Source organism: Urocitellus parryii, chromosome 1, assembly GCF_045843805.1.
Source record: "Urocitellus parryii isolate mUroPar1 chromosome 1, mUroPar1.hap1, whole genome shotgun sequence".
NCBI lineage: Eukaryota > Metazoa > Chordata > Mammalia > Rodentia > Sciuridae > Urocitellus > Urocitellus parryii.
This window is the reverse complement of record NC_135531.1, coordinates 44,697,834-44,722,835: the sequence shown is the minus strand read 5'-3', so window position 1 is coordinate 44,722,835 and position 25,002 is coordinate 44,697,834. Positions and strand designations below refer to the sequence as shown.

At 33.7% G+C, this 25,002-nt stretch overlaps 1 protein-coding gene across 2 annotated transcripts in view; it reads right to left on the bottom strand.

Moving 5' to 3' along the window:
• The window catches only part of Gpbp1 (GC-rich promoter binding protein 1), a 66,536-nt gene that overhangs the window by 12,236 nt on the left and 29,298 nt on the right, over positions 1 to 25,002 (bottom strand). The window contains exons 4-11 of one of the 2 annotated variants that reach the window (XM_077795741.1): positions 17,618 to 17,741; positions 17,282 to 17,505; positions 13,431 to 13,497; positions 12,306 to 12,365; positions 4,917 to 5,101; positions 3,526 to 3,666; positions 1,969 to 2,136; positions 1,162 to 1,349 (exon numbers count right to left, since the gene is read on the bottom strand). In XM_077795741.1, the coding sequence (XP_077651867.1) occupies positions 1,162 to 1,349; positions 1,969 to 2,136; positions 3,526 to 3,666; positions 4,917 to 5,101; positions 12,306 to 12,365; positions 13,431 to 13,497; positions 17,282 to 17,505; positions 17,618 to 17,741 (1,157 nt within the window). The remainder of the gene's footprint in view (positions 1 to 1,161; positions 1,350 to 1,968; positions 2,137 to 3,525; positions 3,667 to 4,916; positions 5,102 to 12,305; positions 12,366 to 13,430; positions 13,498 to 17,281; positions 17,506 to 17,617; positions 17,742 to 25,002) is intronic. The other variant, XM_077795748.1, reaches the window with a different exon arrangement.

The window sequence follows — 25,002 nt, the reverse complement described above, 5'->3', positions numbered from 1 at the left end:
GGCTGGGGATGTGGCTCAGTGGTGGAGCACTCACCTGGCACATACAGGGCCCTGGGTTAGATCCCCAGCACCACATAAAAATAAATAAAATGAAGGCATTGTGTCCAACTACAACTAAGTAAGAAATAAATTAAAAAATAAATACAGTGAAAAGACAACTCAGGATAGGAGAAGATATTGTCAAGTCATATATATGAGACTCATGCAAATAACACATAAAAATCTCTCAGAACTTAGAAACAAAATATAATTCTAAAACAGGCAAGGTATTTGAATAGGTGTTTCACCCAAAGACAACATGTAAATAAGCATATCAAAAGATGTTCAATACTGTTAGAAATCAAGAAAATGCACAGTAAAAAACACAAAAAGATAACCAATTCAAACCCATTGGAATGGTTATAAATGAAGAAAGACAGTATTGATTGTTAGCAAAATTTTTAAAAGAGAACTGGAACTCTGTATATTGCTGATGAGGATAAAAAAGGGTTACCTTATGTCAAGAATTCAACCCTTGGGTATGTACTCAAAAGAAATAAAGGAATGTTCACACAAAAACTTGTACATGAAATGTTCATAGTAACACTATCCACAGAAAAGTGGACACTGATATCCATTAATCAATGAACAAAAAGAGGTACAGTCATACAATGTACTACTCAGCAATAAAAAAGTAACATGTGCTGAAACACAAATGAACCTTGAAAACAATATGGTTAGTCCAAGAAGCTAGACATAGCAGACCACATATTGTATGATTCCACTCACAATACATCCATGAAAGGCAAATCTACAGTTAGAAAATAATTACTGATTATGACAGAGTCTAAAACTGAGAAATAAGCACAAATGGACATAGCTTTCAAAGATAATGAAAATGTTCTAAAACTAATTAGCTACACAACTCTGAATAGATCGAATTCATCTGTACTAATCAGAAGAAGTAAAATTTACCGTATATAAATTGCACCTAATGAACATGTTAGAAAAACAAATAAATTAGGGGCTGGGGCTTAGCTCGTTGATATAATGCCTAGCATGTTCAACAACCTAGGTTAAATCCTTAGCATCACAAAAATCAATCAATTACATAAGAGTTTTATAATATAAAAATCTTATGCTAAAAATGCCAGAGGAAAAAAAGTAAAAATAAAAACTAACCTGTGTTCTGCCTCAAGTGAACTGGAAAGAACATCAGTTTGTGGGAAGGTTGAAGACCGAATGATCTGTTGGGAAATCACTGAGGCATTGCCATTCTCTTGTGGAATTTCATTTTCATCAAAGTTTCTGTTTATATCCCTTTCTTGGTGAGTACTATTGCTGTTATGCAAATTAAATGAGTCTTCATCCTAATTTGGGAGGATTAAAAAAATTAATTCTGAAGAATATAGTTACTGGGCTGTGGTGGTAGCTTAGTGGTAAAGCACTTGCCTAGAATGTGTGAGGCACTGGGTTCAATCCTCAGCACCACGTAAAAATAGTTTTAAAAAAAAAAGTATAGTGTCCATCCACAACTTAAAAAAAAAAGTATATATAGTTACTAAGAACGTTTTTAATAGATCCTGGGTCAGTTCCCATTTAGAATACATAAAAGTATACTTACAATCACTAAATTTAGAAGACAGTCTCATATGAATGGAAAACAAAGATGAAAAAATACTCAAAACTCTCTGGCCCTGAGTATTCACATCCATTCAACAAAAGCAAAACCAAAAGAATGAGGGCGAGAGCAGAGAAGAAGGAGGAAAAAAAAAAACCTAAATAGGAATTAGAATTTTTTTTTATAGAAAATGAAAACTATACCATGAGAAAAACCTACTTTAGAAAGGAAGCCATTACTTATGCAAATAGTTGGCTAGGCCTTTATTTTCTAAGGTGAAATCTATTAGAATTTATTCCAAGTTTCTAAATATTTGCTCATGTATTTTAACATGTCAATATAAAATCATGCATTGCAAATTTAATTACCTTCTCTGAGCCAGCATGGCTTTCATCTTCATGTTCTTCTTCTACTCTGTCCCTTTTCAATGCTTTCAAAAATTCACTCTTCTTATCAGTGCGCATTCGTGTCAGTTTGGTTAGACGAGGCTGCTGATTAAGTTTGTCAACAGGTGAAGAGGAATTTGAACGATTACACTAAGAGAAAATTCAGAAACACTGATGAATATGTGACCAGAGAACTGATACCAATATAAATTCACAATTATCACAGCTTCCTGTTCTACGACTATTCAGAATGCAAAACTGATTTAAGGTCTCTTTCAACATCTAGTTTTCTCCTGTCTCTATGAATTTTTTTCTTTCCCATTCAAAGAGTCAACAAAAGATTTTCTTACCCAAAGACAATGAAGGCCTGGATACTCAGAACTATGATAGTACATAAGAGATTTAAATATTGATTTATAAATGTATCCTGGAATAGTTTAAATATTTTATAATGCACAGAAGAGTAGTTCTTCAAGATACATTCCAGAATTCTAGATTTGATTAACAGCTTCAAAAGGACCTATTTAATGATTACACACAAACACATACATATGCACGCACGCACACAAACAGAGTATATTCGGTTAGATTTCAACAGAGAAAACTTCTGCAAGAAAGGGTGTCAAAATGGATGTTAACTTGAGTCCTTTTGTTTTCAGTTCTTTGGTGTTTTCATAATGGAATACAATAGAAGTATTATGATGTTCCAATATGGCATACAAAGCAATTTCATGTAAAACAATATAGTCAAATGACCTTCAACTCTTCAGGTAACTCCTGGTCTAAGAATTTCAAAATCCTAATCAAATGGGTGGGTTAAGGGGATATTTGAGCTACCGTTATTCAATTTCGTTGCAAGAAAAATTAACACCTTTCCCTCTTCCTCTCTCCCTGCCTCAGTGTTAACACTAATAAAATGTTCATCATTCTAAAACAATATTATAACACAAATTCTCATTATTAGCCCTATAAGAATAACTATCACAAACATCAAATGAAATTACAATTTTCACTATTTTCCTTAAAAAAGTTCTTTCTAGCTAATGGGTATTCAGAGGCTTCACTATATTATTTTCTTTACTGCTGAGGATGTTTGGAATTTCTCATTTAACTTTTTTTTCCTTTTTGATACCAGGATTAAACTCAGGGGCACTTAAGCACTGAGCCACATCTCCAGCCCGCGTTTTTATTCAGAGATAGGGTCTCACTGAGTTGCTTAGGGCCTCACACTTTGCCAAAGATGGCTTTGAAGTAGAGATCCTCCTGCCTCAGCCTCCCAATCCACTGGGGTAACAAGCATAGGCCACAATGACCAGTGGATTTAACATTATATTCCTACTTTTTCAGAATACAAACAAGTTAGCAAAAAGAGGACATCAGCTATCAAATTATCACGACTGAGCAGCTGGGCATGATGGCAAATGCCTGTCCCAAGAGGCTGAGACAGAAGGAGTTTCAGACCAGCCCTAGGCAACACAAGGAAAATCCATCTCAATAACAACAAAATTTACATTCCTCAATGATTTTTAATGACATTACCTCTTTCACTGAATTTGGTGATGGACTAAAATTCTTGGCAGTTGATTTAAAAGCATTAAAGTTGCCAACACCATATGAAGATTCATGAGGGAAAGAAGTCCCAACCTTATTTTCTTTAGTTTGGCTTTTCCACTGTGTAGGCTAAAGAAAAACACACAAACATTAATGGTTATCAAAAACAGGAAACGTACATGTATGAAGACATGAACTCGGTGTCAACCTACTTGGATATGAAAAATTGTGGTATATATGTGTAATAAGAATTGTAATGCAAAAAAAAACCAAAGTACATGTATAAAGACATGAATTGGCGTGAACATACTTTATATACAAAAATATGAAAAATTATGCTCTATATGTGTAAAAGAATTGTAATGCATCCCGCTGTGGTGTATTTAAAAAAATAAAATCAATTTTAAAAATTGCTTTAAAAAAAGTAACAGACTATAGAGGAAATAAACACAATAAAGATAACTACATTTGGCTTTAAAAAAATTTTTAATATTACTCCATCATCCCTACATGGTTTTCTATTCCTTTTTCTATAAATAAATTCAAAAATTTGACAGAGATATAAACATCTATATCCAAAGTACATGTATGAAGACTCAAATTGGGTGTTAACATACTTATTTATATATAAATAGAGATATGGAAATTTGTGGTATATATGTGTAATAAGAATTGTAATGCAAAAAAAAAAAAACAAAATATATGTATAAAAGCCTGAATTGGCATGAACATGCTCTATATACAAAGATATGAAAAACTGTATTCTATGTGTAATAAGAACTGTAATGCATTCCGCTGTTGTGTATTTTTTAAAAAAAAATCAAATCAATATGAAGGGTGGGGGGAGACACATCTAATTAATTCACTATTTTTTCAAAGTTTTATAAATCCAAAGGCAGAGGATTTTTCAACTCATGACGATTTCAAAAACGTAAAACTGAAAAACCAAGTAAACATATACATATATACATAAACTTACATACATACAATATATACTTTTTTTTCTGTATTTTTTTTAATTGTTGGTAGTTCAAAACATTACATCTATTTCGATATATTTCACAGTTTGATTCAAACGGGTTATGAACTCCCATTTTTACCCCGTATACAGATTGCTGAATCACATCAGTTACAATATATACATTTTAAGCAAATATATCACAAGTACCACAAGGACAACAAAACTCACAGGAATACACAGAGAGAATTAAAATTTGTAGTATGCAATGGCCAATTCTTTCCACCTAGAAGTCTGCTAGCACCCCATGAACAATCCACATCGTACGTAATATCATGCTTCTAATATTTCCCCCCAAAATTAAACAACTCAAAAAAAAAAAACCACTCAAAATTTGCATGTGTAGCAATTTAGAACTTACTTTTGTAGGTGGAGCAGCAGGTTTAGGGACTAAGCCTTTATAAACACTCGGACCAGTTCCATTCTTAACTGGCTGTGACTGAAGATTTCCTACTACAGGGAATCCAGATAGCTGTAAGTCTTTTGTATTACCTTTCTTAATGACCAGCATCCTTGGAGCTCTAGATTTAGGATTCGGAGGATATTCTGTATAAATAAAGCACAAATAAGAGTTACACACAGTCTCAACTTTTAGATTAAAATAAATTCACCTAAGAATATTATATTTCAAAGCTTGATTACATTTTAAAAACAATACTAACAGAAGATGCTTCATGAGTAAAAGTTATTAAGCTAAATAAGTACAACTATATATCAGTATAAGAAATAAGCTAGAACATAATCTCACAGAATATAGCAAGAACTGAGCAATGTCAATACAGATGAATTTAGTTACACATAAATGAAAAGCCAAGATGAAATTCTAACATTTTACTAACTTATTAAAAATGCAAATTTCATCCTAATGACTCTTAACATGTAGAATATGAAATACATTTGTATTTTCCCCTTATCCACTTTAAAAAGAACAAAATTTTCAATTCCTTTTTCATTCATTTCACTTATAAAATTATCAATAAGCAAGAAACAACACTCCCTCTGTTTCTTTTGAGGTTTCTTTTTTTTTTTTTTTCTTTCCTAGGTACCAGGAATTGAACTCATGAGAACTTGCTCACTGATCCATATCCCTAGTCCTATTTTGTACTTAATTTAGAGACAGGGTCTCACTGAGTTGCTTAGCACCTAGCTTTTGCTGAGGCTGACTCTGAACTCACAATCCTCCTGTCTCAGCCTCCCAAGTCGCTGGGATTACAGGCATAAGCCATCGAGCCCCAGCCAACACTCCCTCTCCTTCTAAATACTGAATTAAATTATTTAAAATAAGTAATAAAAAGATCCTATTTTCCATAATAGTAATACATTCAAATACTACTAACCATCCAAATACATGCAAGATATGAGTTCAAGAGAAACCAACAATTATGTTTTCTGAAGATACTAAAAGGAATAACTGCTAACTGGAGGCTCTTTTCAAGACTTCACTTGTTTAAAACTATGAAACACTATTCCTAGAGTTTAATCAATTTGTATGTGTAGTCAAACATGTGTTACATATCTACATGTTCACATTTATTGTATGTGAAGTATGTCTTTCTTTCCTCAAAAAATTCTGAAAGCACCGGTTTCATAGTTGAAAAATTCAGAAGAATCAACTTAAGAAATCTCAGAAAATCTAAATCTAAAAAATAGCTCCACATACTAAAGATATCCTATGAACCAGTGAGCTAGGTTGACATCTGTGGTACTCCCCTGCCCTAAAACAACACCAAACTTCCTACTGGATCACCTCACCGTAACTATATAAGAATACCTGGAGGTGAAGTTTCAAGCTCTCTAAAAAATAAAGCTGGTATGGTACTTTGCCTATTGCCATTCTGAAGAGAATAAAGGCTTAGAACAAACTGAGAAAAGATTCGTTTTTCCAAAAATTAGCACCTGCTGATCTGCTAGGGCAATCAGTCCGAATTCTTGGTTATCTAAAAATGCCCGATTAAAGAGCTTTAAAAAAAAAAAAGCTCAAGCACACAATGACTCAGAAAAGTATTACTATCAATGTACATAGCTTTTCTGAAGATATTATACAATGAAGTAAATGAAAAAATAACAAAGGCATCATAACAGAACAATGAACACTAAAACATACTAAATAATACAAATTTTCCAATGATCACTTATAGTAAATAGATGATGACCGCATGGATAGAGTATTTTTAAAAGGTTCTTGGCTGGGCACAGTGGCACACAACTGCCATTTGGAAAATCAAGGCAAGAGGATCACAAGTATGAGGCCCACCTGAACAACTTAGCAAGACCCTGACTCAAAATTTAAAACAATAAATGAAAGGAAGTGGAGGGGTGTTGGGGGGGGCGGGGTAAATCAACCCTGGGTTCAGGCCCAAGTACACCAAATACCACCAAATTAATTTCAAGAAACTTTTTAATTAACAATATGGAAAAAATCTTAGCTTATAAACTTAAAATCTAGACAAAACCCAAGAATCTGAACAATTGCTTAGAAAACAAGAAAAAGTAATATGTTTGAAAGGCCTCATCTCAGAGGAATCCAGATGCTGAAACACGGGGCTGTTCTTTTTGTATGCCAAAATTATCTAAGTTTAAACATAACTGATGAAGATTTCTAATTCAATGTGGCAAAGTAAACAAATATATCTTTCTTCCCTTACAATGGGGAAGGAAGTCAAAACAGTATAAATAGGACTGGGATCATCATCAAGGGAATGATCTCAGCACACAATTCTGAAGGGACATATAAAGGGAAAACTTCAGCTTTAGAATCTGCACCAAAAAATTTAACAGATCAGAAGCAATCCATTCTCCCCTGCAGAATCTCAAAAGATTGAGATTTGGACATGCCAAATATGGTAGGGAGCAGAAAAGAAACTTTCCAGATAAATAAAATCAAATAATGCACCAAGAGAAGATCCTATTCCAAGGAATGTGTTTTACACAGAAAGAAAAGGATCCCATGTGGAAGGTTAAAGATACAAGAAACAAAAAATATCATATATATGCAATCAATGATTAAAACCAGGGAGACAGAAGAAATGGAAGGTAAATAAGCAAGCAAATATAATCTTCAAGCCTCAAATCATTTCTGACTAGCAATTTCACCTTTCCTAAAATTGGATTCCTTGGAACAAGAAATATTCTTACTGTTTCTTCATTGAGGTCCTCAGTGCAAGAATGGATGGAATGCCCTATAAAGAAGAAAGGTGAAGCCTAAGAAATTACTCACAGAAGAGTAGGTGGCAAAGTAAGAGATGAAGAGAGGTACCTAAAGGAAGACAGTGATTGAGAGGTAAGAGAAGCAGAGACAAAACTGTTGGGCTTATTAAGCATTCATATAAAAACATCATGGCTCAGATTAATATGCTTTTTGGAAATGATTTATCCAAATTTCAATACTAGCTCCAACCTTACTAGCTGTACAACTTTGCATGTTACTTTATCTTTCAACTATAAATTGAACAGTTTTTTACAAGAGTTAGAGTTACTGCAAAATGTTTAACGTTTAAATAATGACAAAAAACAAAGAAGCCGTATCCTTTCTTCAATAGTTACAATTCAAAGTGTCTTTTCACAAGAATTTTAGGTTAACACAAGAGAGTAAAGAAGAATGAGAAAAAGAGAGACTTGATAAAAATCAATCCATGTTGTAAATTAATTATTCCGAATAACCTAACACCTCATTTAAGATGAAGAAAGTGTTTTGCTTTTAATGTATTTTTCTTTTTTAGTTGTAGTTGAACACAATACCTTTATTTTATTTATTTATTGTTATGTGGTGCTGAGGATCAAACCCAGGGTTATCACATGCTAGGCAAGCGCTTTACTGCTGAGCCACAAAGCCAGCCCTAAGAAGAAATTGTTCTTAGAGGTAGTAACTGCCTATAGGGATGAAAGAAATTTTCAATTTGCATCACTTGTATCTATTGTATGTTTTATTATTTTCTATCTATTCACAGGTTATCTCCACAAACTGCCTTGGAACAAACTTTTGAGGTGTTGAAGCTTTTTTATTTATATTAATACAGGGTATTGAACCTAAGGACTCTCTACCACTTAGCTACATACCGAGCCCTTTGTTTAAATTTTATTTTGAGAGGAGATCTAGTAAGTGCTCAAGGCCAGCCTTGAACTTGGTTTCTCCTGCCTCATCTCCCAAGCAGTTAAAATTACAGATGTGTGCCATTCAAACCCAGCAGGATTTAAGCTTTTAGATTCAAATATTATCCAATGTCTGTTTTCTCAATTGGCAAACATAATGAAGAGAACTCAAAGTGCTTAGTCCTTTATTACTGAAAAGATATTAACACCTTTAAAAGAATTAGAAAATAAATGACCTTAGTGATTTCCTTCCATAAACTGAATGTTTATTATCTCAATCTCTTGTAAGCAGATATTCAGATAATTTTTTTAAGTTAAAAAAGTTGAAAATAAATGTGTCTTGGATTTTCAATCATTTTTCTCTAGCCTCAAAAATAACTGTACTCTGACAATAAATGACTTTAAGTATCATTTTGTATTGTATGCTCTCCCCATACCTATGAATAGAAGCATTAGTTTTATTCCTTAAATAGGACATCAATAGTAGAAGAAAAGCAATCCCATTATTGAGAAAACAAATTAGAATACTGCTACATATTATAAAACATATTATTATCTGGTCATAGATAATTCAAAGCTTACTTCTCAAACTTCTTTCTTTATACTATCTGCACAGCTACCTACTATATACACTAAGTTTCTGATTCAATCACTACATTAAGAACTTCCTTCTATGGCTAATAATCCGGAAACTTCATTTTTGCCTCTTAATAATCCCAAGTAGAATCTCCCTCCAATTGCTGGACTTGAGCAAAATAATTAGCTGACATTTACTAAGCACCTGTGACCTGAAAAGTTTTTTAAGTAGACAATTTAAAACTGCTTTTTCTCATTATTGTAATCATCCTCATCTCACAGAAATTAAATTATATGTCCAAATACAAATAACCAATAAGTAAAATATCTAATGTTAGGGCTTTCCCTACCTGATTCCAAACCCCTGTCCTTACTCACTACATTACTGGTGAAAATGCAAACTAAGATAACACCATGCCAGATATTTAACAATGTTTACCATTCTCAACCAAAATTACTCTAATGAATGGTCTGGATAAGAGGCTTCTAAGCGTGTACTACCAAGTGAAGTCAGGGTCACTACACTTTGAAGACAGTTACTCTCTAAACCCAAAAGGCAAATTTAATCTGTAAACAAATGCACATAAGCAGTGAAGGGTAATAATATTTGGATTAATTTTTCAAACCAATTTAAAGAAAACTTGATCATAATACCATCTCCACCTATCAGATTCAGGGGATCTATACCAAGCAATTGAACTCCTAATGTGAATAAAAATTTTAGTATAGAAAAATTATCTACTTAACAATTTTTATTAGCAGATGGGGGGGGGCAGTACTGGGGCTTGAACCCACAGGCACTATATCACAGAGCTGCATTCCCAGTCATTTTCATTTTGTTTTATTTTGAGAAAGGTTTTCACTCTGGCCTCAAACTTGCAATCCGCCTACTACAGCATCCAAAGTAGCTGGGACTATAAGCACATGCTAAAATACCTGGTCATAAGATTATTTTAAAAGGTATCTTAAAATCTTGATGCTTTGTCAATTTTGCTAGGATTTTTTTTTTAATTAATGAATCTGTTTTGGTTCATAGTATTATGAAAGTTTTAATCAAAGGAATTTCACTAATTGTTGTCAATAGCAACCAATACAGTAATTTTTTCTTTAAATGAGGTTCAACAGTATTCATAAATAACAGCCTTAAAGAAATATACCATGAAAATGTAAACATGATAAACAAATGACATTTCTGACTCTGATCAAATGAAATGTACATGAATTAAGTTGTCTACTTGCACCTTTTTTCCCCCTTCTCAAACTTTGAACATGTGTTATATTACCCTTTTTCTTCTTCCAATGTTATAATTTTAACTGTTTTCATATGAGAAAGACATTAAGGAAAATGGGATCATTTCAATATATAAACAAAATGACCAGTCAGCACAATACCAAAGATTATTACCTTTCTTTAGCTCTATTTATCATACTTCCTAAAAACAATCTCACTGTTTTTCATCACTATCCACCTTTTTTAATGCAACTACCTCACTCTACATGAATGATTCTGGCTAGTATTATTGGAATTTAGATAAAAACAAACAATCCAGATAATATGTTTTGATTTAGAAAGCTAAACAAAAATAAATAATAACAAGGAACCTTTATACTTGTAAGTAGTATATCAAATAAAAGCAACATTCAGGAAAATTCATCAAATTATCAAGGAACACACATATGAACAGAAGCAAACTATTTTTATTACTAAATTAATTACTAGTGACTGAAATTTTTCATTATTATCTTAAGCAATAAATATTAAGACAGCTCTGCCAAAGATATGTTGCTGAATACTGGAGCACTCTGACATAAAAATAGGGAATAGGGCTTATGAAAATTTACAAGTCAAGAGCTACTAATTGAATCTCAAATTGCATACATACAACTAAACACTCATCACTCTTTCTCACCAAATAATTTAACACAATTATTTTTAAATTCTCAGGAAAACACTAAAGAATGTTGAGTTCCTGTTTTAATCTTTTTTTTTAATAGCTTAGTATTTCAAAACTATTTAAAGGCATAATCATAAGGCTATGTGAATATTTTGGTCTAGATATATACACAATCATAGTCTATATCATGACATCCTCAAAATACAGCCCTCAAGCAGGTTGTTTTAATCTTATTAAAAACATGGAGATAGATTATTAATAATCATTATTCTTATGTACCAAACAGCTGTGGTCCTGGTTAAGACAAAACACTATGGAAGTCACAAGTATAAACTGCATGAAGGCATTTCCAATAACCAAGTGAGTTCTAAATACAACTAAAATTAATGTGAACTTTATTTTAATGACTTACTTTCCCTCAAGGTGTTTTATTTTAAATTGTGACACTATGTTCAGGATCTACCAATTTTTGCTATATAAAGTCTGTTTCAAGAATAAATCATTTTTTATTTTTATACAGATTACATTTTCATTAGTAAATTTTTACTTACCTGGAAGGAGGTTGCACTAGAAAAGTTCTATTGAAGTCTTTCCTAAAATTCTCTCGTCTTCCTCAGGAACATAGCTATTCTAAATGTTGCAATGAGGAAAACAATACTTGGGAACCCAGGGGGAAAGTGAGAGAGGAATAGTGAAGTGCCATACAATGAAAGTTTCATTGTATTCTTATGGGAAGTACTGGGAATTTAACAATTAACCATGCCATAATTAACCGGTTTTCTTTTTTTCTTTTTATAAACGCAGACACATTTCTTAGTTTACCTAAACACAGAGTACACCTTCCATTTAAACATCTCTTCAACTAACACTCAAAAATTCTTAGATCAACACCGAAACAGTAGAACCAAAAAATCTTTATAATAATACATTTTAGTCTCATTATTTTCAAAAGATGTCTTTGCCTTTAAATCATTTCTAAAATCAACCAAGGATCAGTACCAATAGTATCAACAGGTAGTTTTATATGACAAATGTTCACTGAAATTCTTGACTTTTTAAATTTACTTTCAGTCTAATAAAATCCAAATTATTCCTAATTTCTTAGAAATTCTATTTAACACCTTCCAGGTGGTTCTATATTCTTATGCAATCATCTGTTCCCAGAAAAACTGAATAATAAGGAAACATACCTAAGAGAGGAGCTTGGGAGATTTTTTTGGTTGGGTATGTGTGTGTCTGGGCGTGTAGGCCTGGGGAGAGTGGTAGAAATACTAATTTGCAATACAGAAAAAACAATGCCATTCACATGGTTCTAACAAAAGTGTCTGACCACCCCCACCCCCACCCTCAAAAAGCCCGTAAGTAAAGAGGGAGATAAAAGAAAACAAAATAATTCCCCAGAGTTTCACCCCATAAATACAATTAAGAACAGCACAGGAAGTGGCAAAGTTTAAAATAATGCCTTTATTATTAGGAGGCGTATGCTATCATAAGCCACAATCCTTTTGTTTTATTAAGTTATTAATATTCAATAGAAAAAATACAAAGAACATGTGCACAAGTTTCAAAGTGGATACAACACTTTGGATTTGTTTCAAATGACTAAATTTACTTTTCAGATGTCAAATCTGATTTTTAAAAAATTTATTATAAAATATTCCATTATTTTAAACTTCACTTGAATTTTTTAAAAGCTGTCTAATTTGTACTATGAGTGCAGTTTACTCTTCTGTAAGATGCTATCAAATTAAAAACTCAGCAGTTTTAAAGAAAGGGGAAATATTACCAGAAACTCTCATTAAACTTTGAAAATTCAAAAAGGCAAATAATGTCAAAGAGTCTAGTTCCATAGATAAATTTATAGAATTATTTTTAACACTATGTCTAATCCATTTTCATAGGTAAAGATTAATTTCATGACAAACTATAATCAATCACAAGTACTTATCTTTCCAGTTAACTAGGTTTTCAACTATGATAAACTAAAAATTTAAACTTTTGTTGTTGTTGTTGTTTATAATTATTACACTGTGCTCAAAATTACATCAATTCAACAATTATTTCCAAAACCTCAATCAAACTGAGTATACTTACTGGTGCTAATGTGCAAATCAACTATTTCAAATCAAACTTTCCTTCTACCTCAAATTTCCTCTTTAAAAGTGTTACCTTTATGTAGCTTAGCATATCAAAAACAGGTATTTAAAAGAAAGTATTATTCTAACTTTTTTACTTAAAAAAATGAAAGAAAAGAAAGGGAAACCTAAAAGTATCAACATTTTGTACCCCTCAAAGATAGATCAAAAGGCACTTACCCCATACACCTGCAGCTAATGATTTATTCTGATTTGGTTCTCTCTCGTATTCAGGATTTAAAGATGGCTAGAAGAAAATTGAAATAAAAAAATATATATTTTAAAGTAATCAAACATTTCCCATTTATAAACAGATTTCCTCATGAAAAACAATTTTATATTAACTCTTTAACTATTAATAATGACCAATTACTGGTAAACCCTACTTTGAAACTAATGTTAACCATTAAAATCCTTGTCTATATTCACTGTTACTAAAAGGGGAAAAGTAGCATTATCCTTTTCCATGGCTATGAGAGGAAGAAAATTGGGGAGAGAGAAGATGTTGGGAGTGTGGCTTGGTGGTAGTGGAGTGTTTGCCTAGCATGGATGAAGGCCCTATGTTTGAAGCCCAAACACCACTAAATCACTCACATACTACCACCACCTGTAGTCCAGGAATTCAACACAGCAGCAAATAATACAACGTAGTCATTGCAATCTCAGATTTAATCACTACTCAACATAAAACTGAGGTCACATAAGAGAAAAATTAGACTACTTCCCAATTCTATTGGCATTTTATCACTGTATTGCTTTAGTGAATACAGTCATTCTCAAAAGGTGCAGATTTTTATTTCAACAAGTGGTGCTCTAGATCATTAACAAGAAAAGAAATGAGCACTGTATGGGCACTCCAAAGCTAATCTATTTGTTTATTCATTTCATACAGTGGGACTGAACCCATGGGCACTTTACCCTGAGTTCTATCCCAGCTCTTTTTCTATTGTGAGGCAGGATTTCCCTAAATTGCTTAGAGCCTCGTTACATTGCTGAGGCTAGGCCTTGAACTTGCAATTCTCTTGCCTCAGATTTCGGAGCCACTAGAATTATAGGTGTGCAGCACTATGTCCAGCTCTGATGCTCATCTGGTTAGATAACTATAATCTTAAAACTTTCAGTATTGTATTCTTCATATTACCTAGCAACACAGCCTCTCTCGATAAAAGAAAATACTCAATAAATATCAAATAAAATTAACCCAAATATAAACATTTTAATCACCCACCAAAGTAAAATAATTATTAGCACTGAACTGACATTACTGAAAAGCCTCAATAGTATATGTGCATATCAGTATGATTCATTCCTTCATAGATATAAACTAAATACAGTTAATACTTTATTGGTGGATGGATGTGTGTATACTATTAAATATATAATTAGAAATTAGACTGCCTACATTACAAGTCTAGGATTATAATAACTGATAACCACCACCTTGGGGGTGGAGGTGGGGGATAATAACAACTATTCTATTAAATGTTTGTTATGTGCTGTTCACTATTTTTGATTCACCTGACCACTCATTTAACCCTCACAACACTAACAGAAAGCATTACTTCTCAGTTTGGCTATAAAAATTCAACTTTATGGTGATTATCAAGTGGAAAAAATATACTCAAATGGAAAGGCAGATAGATTCTATATTAAAAGTAATCTTTTATTCTTCTTTTCTCTTATCACTCCTCTGCCCTAGATCCAACCTACCTTGGATCTTTCCTTGCTTAAAGTCTAAACTACTTCCCATTTTTTAGTTGTTGATGGACTTATTTATTTATACGCAGTGCTGAGAATCAAACCCAGAGCCTCACATATGCTAAGCAAGCACCCTACCACTGAGCCACAACCCAGCCCAGGACAGCCCCATTTTTTAAACACTATTTTTAACTAGTCTTCCTTCTACCACTAAAATACACTCAAGATCTAACAACTGGAATAGTTTTTGTACAAACCTAAAATCCTTTGCACTACCTTATTTCTTTATTCCTTCCAGTCTTTATTTATTAATCATGGGGAGCAGGGGTGATGCTGGAATTTAAAACCCAGAGCTAAGCACACTTCTATCAATGAGCTACCACCCTCAACCTTCTCCCACTTAACAAAGCTTATTCTTTTCCCTATCAAGTTCCAGATTAAATGCCAATTTCCTGGAAAAGACTTTCTCAAATTCCCAAAGAGCCCACCCACTTATTTCCTGTCAAAATTCTCTCCAAAATATAAATTACTTTCTCTTTTTATGTTCTAAATGCTACCACTAGAATAGAAACTCAGAGCAGGAACTGCTTGTCTTATTCACATATATATTCTATGTACCAAGAACAGCAACTGTCTCACACAGTCACTCAAAATATATAATGAATAAGAATTAACAGCAAATATATAAAAAAGGTAAAAGTGCAAACTGTCTCTACCTACAGTGTATAAGATTTAAATTATCAGGAATGAATCATAAGAATAACAAACAGAAGTGCTCACTACATCATTTTTGCTGTAACTCGAGCAGCACACTGTTTAGATGAGCCACACTGTTAGATTTAAGAATAGAAAAAAAATATGAAAACTCTGCTTTTTGTTAACTTACTTATTACTAGTAGAGTCAACATTCTTAATTGCACCTGGCCTAGAAAAACAATTTGTCTTCCATCCCTTCTTTAAAAAGGGGGGGGGGGGGTGTTGGGGATGTGGCTCGGTGGTAGAGCACTGGCCTAGCATGTGTGAGGCACTGGATTCAAACCTCAGCACCACATAAATAAATAAAATAAAGGTATTGTGTCCATCTACAGCTGAAAAATGTATTTTAAAAAAAAACCAACTAACTTTGAATTGGGAAGGAAATAGGTGCAAAACATGAAAGCACTATCCTTGGATTAGTTTAAGAGTTGTATTTAGATAATCAAGTGTTATTTAAAAGGCAAATTCTAGGCCTGGAAATGTAGTTCAATGGTAGATTGCTTGCCTAGTAACGGCAAGGTCCTAAATCTGATCTCCAGCACTGCAAAAAAAATTTTTAGATATTTGTTAAAAATAAATACATAAACCGGTGTGATGGCTCTTGCCTGTAATCCAATGATTCAGGAGGATCAAGAAAGAGCATTGCAAATTTGAAGCTAGCCTCAGAAATTTGGGGAGGCCCTGGACAACTTTGTGAGACCCTGTCTCAAAAAATAAAAAGGGCTCAGGGTGTGGTTCAGTGGTTAAGCAAGCGGCCCTGGGTTCAATGCTCACTACCAAAAACAAAAAAGATAAAAATAAAAAAAAAAAAATAAAGTCAACAATGTGAATAAATGTATTGCAGAGCCAGTCATGGTAGTTCATTTTTTTGGGGGGGGGGGGGCTGAGGACTGAACTCAGGGGCACTCAACCACTGATACACATCTCCAGCCCTATTTTATTTAGAGACAGGGTCTCACTGAGTAGCTTAGCACCCCACTTTTTGGTTGAGGCAGGCTTTGAACTTTCTATCCTGCCTTGGCCATTTCAGCTGCTCAGAATACAGGAGTGTGCCACAGCACCTGGCTTTTGGTAGCTCTTGGTAGCCCCAGCGACCGAAGAGGCTGAAACAGAAGGATCACTTGAGCCCACTTGTTGGAGACAAGCAGAACTGGTTCTCGATCAATAAATGAAAAGTACTGATCACATTCTGTTTCCAAAAGATTGATAGCTTCTTAAACATAATTTTAAAATTATATTAAAATTACACATAATTTTACATTATACTAGCAAAGAAGCCAGCTACTATTCTAAGGGAAACTGTTCAACTTTCTATAAGGAATAAAAGTTGACATGAATATACTAAATGTTTTCAAAACCACACTGAAGGAGAGGGCAAGAATTGGTTGGGAACAGAGGGGAATAGATGAACAAAAAAAAATATTTGCAAAATGTATGGCTTACAAAATAACTGGACAAATGCTTATCAAGTGTGATCCTTACAGAAAATGATTTGTACTAATAAAACCTAAGCATGTCTTGGTGCTACAAAGACACTTGCAGAAACACCCTTTGTATTAAAATAACAAGAAACTTACAAAATCCTCAGCCTCAAACTGTTTGCGTTCTCTTTTATCTTCTTTCCTTCCGGTTTCATTGTCAGGTATGTTGTTTTCATGTAGACCTTGGTTTTTTCCAGAATGGAAAATACTGCTACGAGAACGGGAATTTCCACCATGGTATCCTCCTCGATGATTTATGTTTTCAGTACCATTTCTGCCATGCGTACGCCATCCACTTTTTTCTTTCCTTCCAAAATTACCTTCATTGATAACAGTAAATCAAAGATAGTTATGCATAAAGATTGACAGCAATCAAAGTATCCTTTAAAAACTATGGAAATTATCCATAAATCTTTTCTCAGCAAATTTTACCTCCATTAGAACGTCCAATACCAGAATCAAAGCCATCTGAAGAATTGTGTCTTCGACGATTCACATCATAACGATTTTCCGTCCATGAAAAATTTTCAGAATGCTTCTCAAAATTCAATGATGACTACAACAAATTAGAAACATGTAGATAAATATGCTTATAAGGCCTAAATATAATTTTAGAAATTAGTAACACTCCAACTTATTTCCAAGAACTTCAAATGTTTAACTCAAAGTTTCCTACTATAACAGAGAAGAACTGTCAGCTGAAATTTCAACTTTAAGTTCCCTAGATTTATTTGTAGGCTCTTTATACAAAATAAAAATGTAAAAAGAAAAGAGAATTTTGAAATTTTGAAACAAAATATGAAAAGGATAAAATGTGCAATAACTGTCCAAAAAATTAGCAACATAGATAACTCAATTAATTATAATGGTTGTTATTTAGTACCAATATTATCCCAATTATTTACAAATCAGATAAAATCACAATTACAATTCCCAATAATTTATTAAAGTTTGACCTTCACAAATGAACCTGTAATCCCAGCAGCTCTCAAGATTAAAGCAGGAGGATCACAGGTTCAAAGCCATCCTCAGCAACTTAGCGTTAGGGAGACCCTATCTCAAAATTAAAAAATAAAACAAAATAAAAAGGGCTGGGGATCTGGCTGAGCAGTTAAATGCCCCTGGATTCAATCCTCGGTACAGGTAAGGGTGAAAAAGAAAAATAATTCCCCAAAACAATTTTTTTAAAAAAAAGTCTGAAACAGCACTGTTTAGCAAAGAACATAAAGAATATTTTCATATTCCTGGGGATGGTCTTCTTAGGCAAGATCTAAAATGCAGAAACTATAATAAATATGACTCAAAAATCCTGATATAGTATACAACAAATAAAGCTTATGTACATATTTTAAGAAAAAATTTTTCTCAACACAAAATTTTGAAACGAAATATACATGACCTGTATAAGTCAAACAAATAAGGACAACCAAAAAGAAAAAAAAATGAATACAAAAAGCAATTCTCAAAGAAATGAAGGGAGGGAAAATCAAATGAAAACCCTAGTTTCTTTAATAATAAAGAAAACACAGATTGGAAACAAAGTGAAAAAAGAAAATGAAACTGGAACAAGGTAGTATTTCCTGTCCATCAAACAGGCATAAATGAAAAAGACAAAATCTAATGATATAATCTAATGATATAATCTGCTGCTGGTGTAAGTATAAAGAGGTAAGGCTTGTCTAACGAAACCTCAAGGAATTACCCAGCTGCCCAAACACCTTAAGTGAAGTAGTCAAACCAGTATCTTTTGAAATTTTCATAAAGTTAGGAAGTAACTGATTGGCCAATTAAATTTACTTGAATGTCAATCAGGTAATGGCAAGGATGTTGGTGAAAAATAAAAAGAGCTTTCAAGCTGCCCTTCTCTTTCTTCTCCATTCTTTTCTTTTCCTATACCTACTTCTGAATTAACTCCATAAAAAAATCTGGATTGAGTACCTGAAGTTTTGAATTACAAAAGACTTCTCTGTTAGTATCTTATTTACAGACAATGCTTGAAAAACATGTCCTACTCTAAACTGGAAAATCCTAATTTAGAAATATTTAGGTATAGAATCCAAGCCATTATCTTACTGAATTATAAATGAACTACTTCTTTTTTCTTTCTGAGATAGGTTCTCATGAAATTGCCCAGGCTAGCCTCGTACTAACAATGCTTTAAGTCTTCAGCAAACTAGTGTGGAAAATCTACATGGCCACCATTCTACCAAATGTACAGTCTTCCAATACCATCATCATCTAATTTGAACTTAGTAGGTCACCAATATGGAAGAATATACATATTTATGTGGAAATATTACAAAGCTAAAAAGTTAACAGTAAAATTCCAGGTCCTAGACATTACTCCACATAATTCAACCTTGCTGTTTCTCAGCCTTAGATACACTAGTAAGCAACCAGTGAATTTCAGCTATTATAAAAGCTAAGGTGATGTAAATAATAATACCTGTTTTTGTGAGGAAGAATAATAATCATCAAAAGAGACCTCCAACTGCTAGAACCTTTCAGGCCCAACATAAGTAGTATACTCAAACTTTCGCCTATACTTCCACAATCAAGATTATCCTCATCATTCTAACTCTTATCAAGCTCTAATCCAGGATCAACCATATAAAATAAGTTCTCATTTACTGACCAGCTGGAATGGCATAAATTCTTTTATTTTTGTTAAATCATCTAACATAGTAGTTACATCTCTTAAAGCTGTGGCCAAATGTTACTCTTTTTAACCCTTTTAACTAGATTAAATAAAAGAAATCCTAATAGTACCTCTCAACAGTTTATTACTTTACACATTCTCCCAATTCAGTTTCACGTACTTTAATATCCATCACTGAAATCTGCTCTCAAGTACAAAATTTCAACTTCCCATCAGCTCCTTCTGCTCAGGTTGAAAACTCTGAAAGGACTGGGTACTCTTGTGTTCTCTCCCCATGCCAAATCATGATCTCTGAATATACTAAGCTATTTTGTATTACCAAATGAGACAGATCCCTTCCATCCATAGAAAACATACTCTGACCATTAAATGGGAGAAAAAAACAGGGAAGGAGATTGACTTATTCTGTCCACCAATAACAACATTTTAAATGATGCTGAAGATGGAACAGTTTTATTAATTTCCTACTAGGACTGCACTTAATCCACCAGAAAAATGATCCGATAATTCCACTTTGCTACTGTTTGTGTATATTAAGCTTAATGGGACTTAACTACTAAAAGTTGACATAAATTTAAAATTACACAGTAAAGACAACCATTGTTTAAGATGGGTTGTCTGCACTGAGAGGAAGTTTCATTGGTTACATCAAATATTTTAAACCAAATTGTTACTCTCCAAATAATGGCTTTAGCAGTTATTTTATCCCAACAATACTGTCAACAGGAAGAAGCAAAGGTATACCTTACTTGTTTTCTAGGGAGGACAGCAGTAAAAAGCCATTACTATTTTCACATCTTCTACTGCTGTCACCTTATTTCTCCCATTACATTTCCAGCAGTCTCTCATTTGCACTCAATATGCCACAACTGCAATTTGAAAAATGCATGCCTCCCTAACCAATCCATTTATGGAGCCTTTCTTGTCTTTTATGCTGAATTGTGAACTTTTTATTTATTTATTTATTTTTTTTAGTACCAGAGATTGAATCCATATGCTCACACATTCAAGGCAAACACTTTACCACTGAGTTACATCCACAGCCCACCGTTTTTGAGACGGGGTTGCCAAATTGCTTAGGACCTTACTGAACTGCTGAACCTGTCCTTCAATATGCAATCCTCCCATGGCCTCAACCTCCCTAGTGGCTGTTATTACAGGTATGTGCCACCATGTGTTCCTCTTTTAATGTTTAACCCATCTGTCCTTTCTTTGATGTTAAATGTTGACCAAGGCTCTTTCCTTTTTTCCTTTTTTTTTAATAGTGTTTTAGTTGTAGAGGAACACAAAATATCTTTGTGTATCAATTTATTTTTTATGTGATGCTGAGGATCAAACCAGTGCCTCACACATGCTAGGCAAGCACTCTGCCACTGAGCTACAGCCCCAGTCTTTCTTTCTTCTTGGATGCATTTGTCTACTTCCAACGTTGAAGTACATCCTGAATAATCCAAATCCTCTCTCTAGTCCTGATCTTTCTCCTGAACTCTGTTGATTTCAGATTGTTGTCTCCTAAACATCTCAAATTTAAGCATATTCAAAACTTCTGCATTAATTTTCATGTTTCTATGTCTTAGTAAATATTACCATCATCTGAGTCACCTAAGCCTATACGGGGAAAAACAATTTTATCAGGGGCTGGGGATGTGACTCAAGCGGTAGCGCGCTCATCTAGAAAGATGTTGTGTCCGCCAAGAACTAAAAAATAAATATTAAAAATTCTCTCTCGGGGCTGGGGACGTGGCTCAAGCGGTAGCGTGCTCGCCTGGCATGCGTGCGGCCCGGGTTCGATCCTCAGCACCACATACCAACAAAGATGTTGTGTCCGCCAAGAACTAAAAACTAAATATTAAAAAATTCTCTCTCTCAAAAAAAAAATTCTCTCTCTCGCTCTCCCTCTATCACTCTCTCTTTAAAAAAAAGAAAAACAATTTTATCAGTCATACAGGCAAAGACATTTACAGATGAACAAAACCCAAGATAATTAGTAACTAGCCGACCTACCTTTTAATATATGCTAATAGTCTTTTGGGCTACAAGAAAATGAAACCAAAATAAAATTCAAATACAAAGTAAGGAATAAGGATAACAGTAAAAGTGTTATGGAAATAAGACCCTGTATGTATAATCTCACATTCTCATTCGTCGCCTCCCTCCCTCCCTCTCTGATCCCCCCACCCCCATCTCTCTCTCTCTCTGGTTTCTAAAAAGTTCTCTCCTGATTACTTTAAAAAATAATACCCACTACTGGTAAGATGTGACAAAATTGGAGCCCGCATAGAAATGTAAAATGGTACAGCTACTTTTATCAGTTTGGTAACTTTTAAAACAGTTAAACCACTAAACATAAAGTCACTGGTTTTTGTTTGTTTGTTTAATGGGGCTAGGGATTGAACTCAGGACAAATCAGTAGAAAAGCTAGACAAACGCTCCACCAACTGAGCTACCTCCCCAGCCCTTTTACAGAGAATGGGGGCTAAATAACCCAGGCTGGCTATGAATTTGTAATCCTACTGTCTCTGGGTAGCCGGGATTACAGGAGTGGACTACCATGCTGGGCATATATATTTATATACTATTCTAACCAGCCATTCTACTTCCAGGTAACTACATAAACTCATACTAATATTCTCAAGAGCATTATTCATAATAGCAAGAAACTGCAATAAACTTCAATGCCAATCAATTTGTGAATGGGTAAAGAAACTATGGTATAACTATATCATTTTTTAAAAGTACTGATACATGATACACTATAATAAAGTTTTTTGTAAATCATGATGAGTGAACCCTTTTTTAAATTTTTTTTTATTCTGACACAGAGTCTTGCTAAAGTTGCTTACTTAGGGCCTCAAGAAGTTTTATTTAATGCTGGCTTTGAAGTTGGGATCCTCCTGTATCAAGCCTCCCAAATTACTGGAATTATAGGTGTGGGCCACCACACCCAACTCTATGGTTCCATTCTGTGAAATTTTCAGAAAAAGACACATCAGTAGAAAGAGCAGATTCATAGTTGCCTGGTTTGCCAGAAACAAGTAGGAAATGATTACAAACAGGTACTGTAATAGACAGAAACTAAAATAAACCCTCTAGCTTTATTTTGACTTTAAAAAAGCCAAATCACTGATTTTGGAGGTCACAAAGCTGAGCAATCTGTCTCCCACTAACTCTGCTGTGGTTAACACCTCTGCAGTGTGAGTTATAATGAGTAAAGATTGCCTAGATTACTTTTCAAAGACTTGGCCACTTTTGTTGAAAGCACTGACTCTTCACTTGAGCCTACAGATGCCCAATGGGTAATTAAAACAGCGTAAAATTGATTGGCACTTATGTCTTCTTATTCTATCAGTCTCCTTAACCTCTGAGCCAGATTTCTGCTCAACTCCGCAGGCAGACATGTTAGTAATCATTTAAGGAATGTTTGTCCAAAACCTAAAGTGCAAACTGATGCACTGAAACTTCTCTAATTTCCTTTCTCCTCCTCCTCAGATTTTTGACAAGATTAAGGTTAACTAAAATATTTTCCAATTATCACACAAATCCTAGGACCCCACATGTACATGCAGCTGCCAGGTTTCACAACACCCCCTTTCAGATTGCCAGAGTGATGCCTTAAAGTCTCCAATCATCAATCCATTCTTCACCTTAGCCCCCCTTCTTAAATCCTTTTTATCAAAGGATAAAAAAGTGCTTGAGAGCTGGAGTTGTAGCTCAGTGGTAGAGAGCTTGCCTAGCATGTGACACAATGGGTTCGATCCTCAGCACCACATAAATATAAATAAATAAAATAAAGGTAATAAAATAAACGTGTCCATCTACAACTAAAAAATATTAAAAAAGAAAAAGTACTTGAAACTAATGCTGAATTAAGATGGTCTTTATTGTAAATAGCCTGTCATCTTTTGGATTGCTGACTTTCCAAAATCATTTTCCTTGCCCCAACAATTTGTCTCAGAGTCACGGGACCTTTTGGAACAGCAATAAACAAACTTGGGTTTTGATTAAAGTATAGAGGAACTGTGTATGGTGGTTATATGTTTTAAATTTTGGAAATTTTTAGATTTTGGCTGGATGCAGTGTTGCATGCCTGTAATCCCAGAAACTCAGGAGGTTGAAACAGGATCACAAGTTCAATGCCAGTCACAGCAACTCAGTGAGACCCTATTTCAAAATAAAAAAACAAAAAAGGCTGGGTTTGTGACTCAGTGGTTAAGCCCCTCTGGGTTCAATCTCTGGTACCCAAGGGGGGGGGAGGGGGAACCTACATTATGGGGCTGGGGATGTAGCTCAGTGGTAGAGATTTTAGCATGAAAGGGGTCCTGAGTTCAATCAATCCCCAGCACCACACAAAAAAATATAAAATCAGATTGTGATTATGGTTGCACTGTGTTATTTATTTACCATAAATCACATTTAACATAGTAATTAATTAATTTTAATTGATTTTTTTAAATGCAAAGTCAAGGTTACAGGACTACTTTAAAAACTCAAAGAGTAAAACGGAAGTTGACTTTCATAATGGCAACCAAATAACCCCAAGAAGCAAGAGACCAGGGATGTACTGAAATAAAATTTAAAAAACAAAACAAAGAACCACTTTAGAATCCTGGCAAAGAATGTCATGAAAATGTGAATCCTCCCACTACCCAGAAAGCTTGATATAACAGATACCAATTTCTCCCCTAAATTTGACTACAAACTCATTGTGATCCTAACCAACACACCAATAAGTTATCATCCTCTGAAGAGCCAAATGAATTAAAGTTTATCTATAAATACAAACATGAAAGGGTCATAGAAAAAATACTGAAAATTTAGAGTTCAAGCCATAATGAATATTAAAATGAATCATATGAACACCATAATTAAGGGCTTGGTTCTGATATAGGAACATATCATTAAACAATAGTATTTCTAACAACAGATCCAAATAAAGCTAGGATTTGTTGATTCTCACTTAAAACTCCTGAAAATTTTACAGGTTTTAAAAATGTAATATGATAAAATACCCCACAATCAAATATGTACAATACCTTTTGACAGTAACATGAATATGCATACCTATTAGAATTTCATAAAGGGGAAGGGACAATGTGCAGCCTCAGATTTTAAAGCAAAATTAATTTATGAAAAGTTTCCTTTTTCAGATTTCTAGATT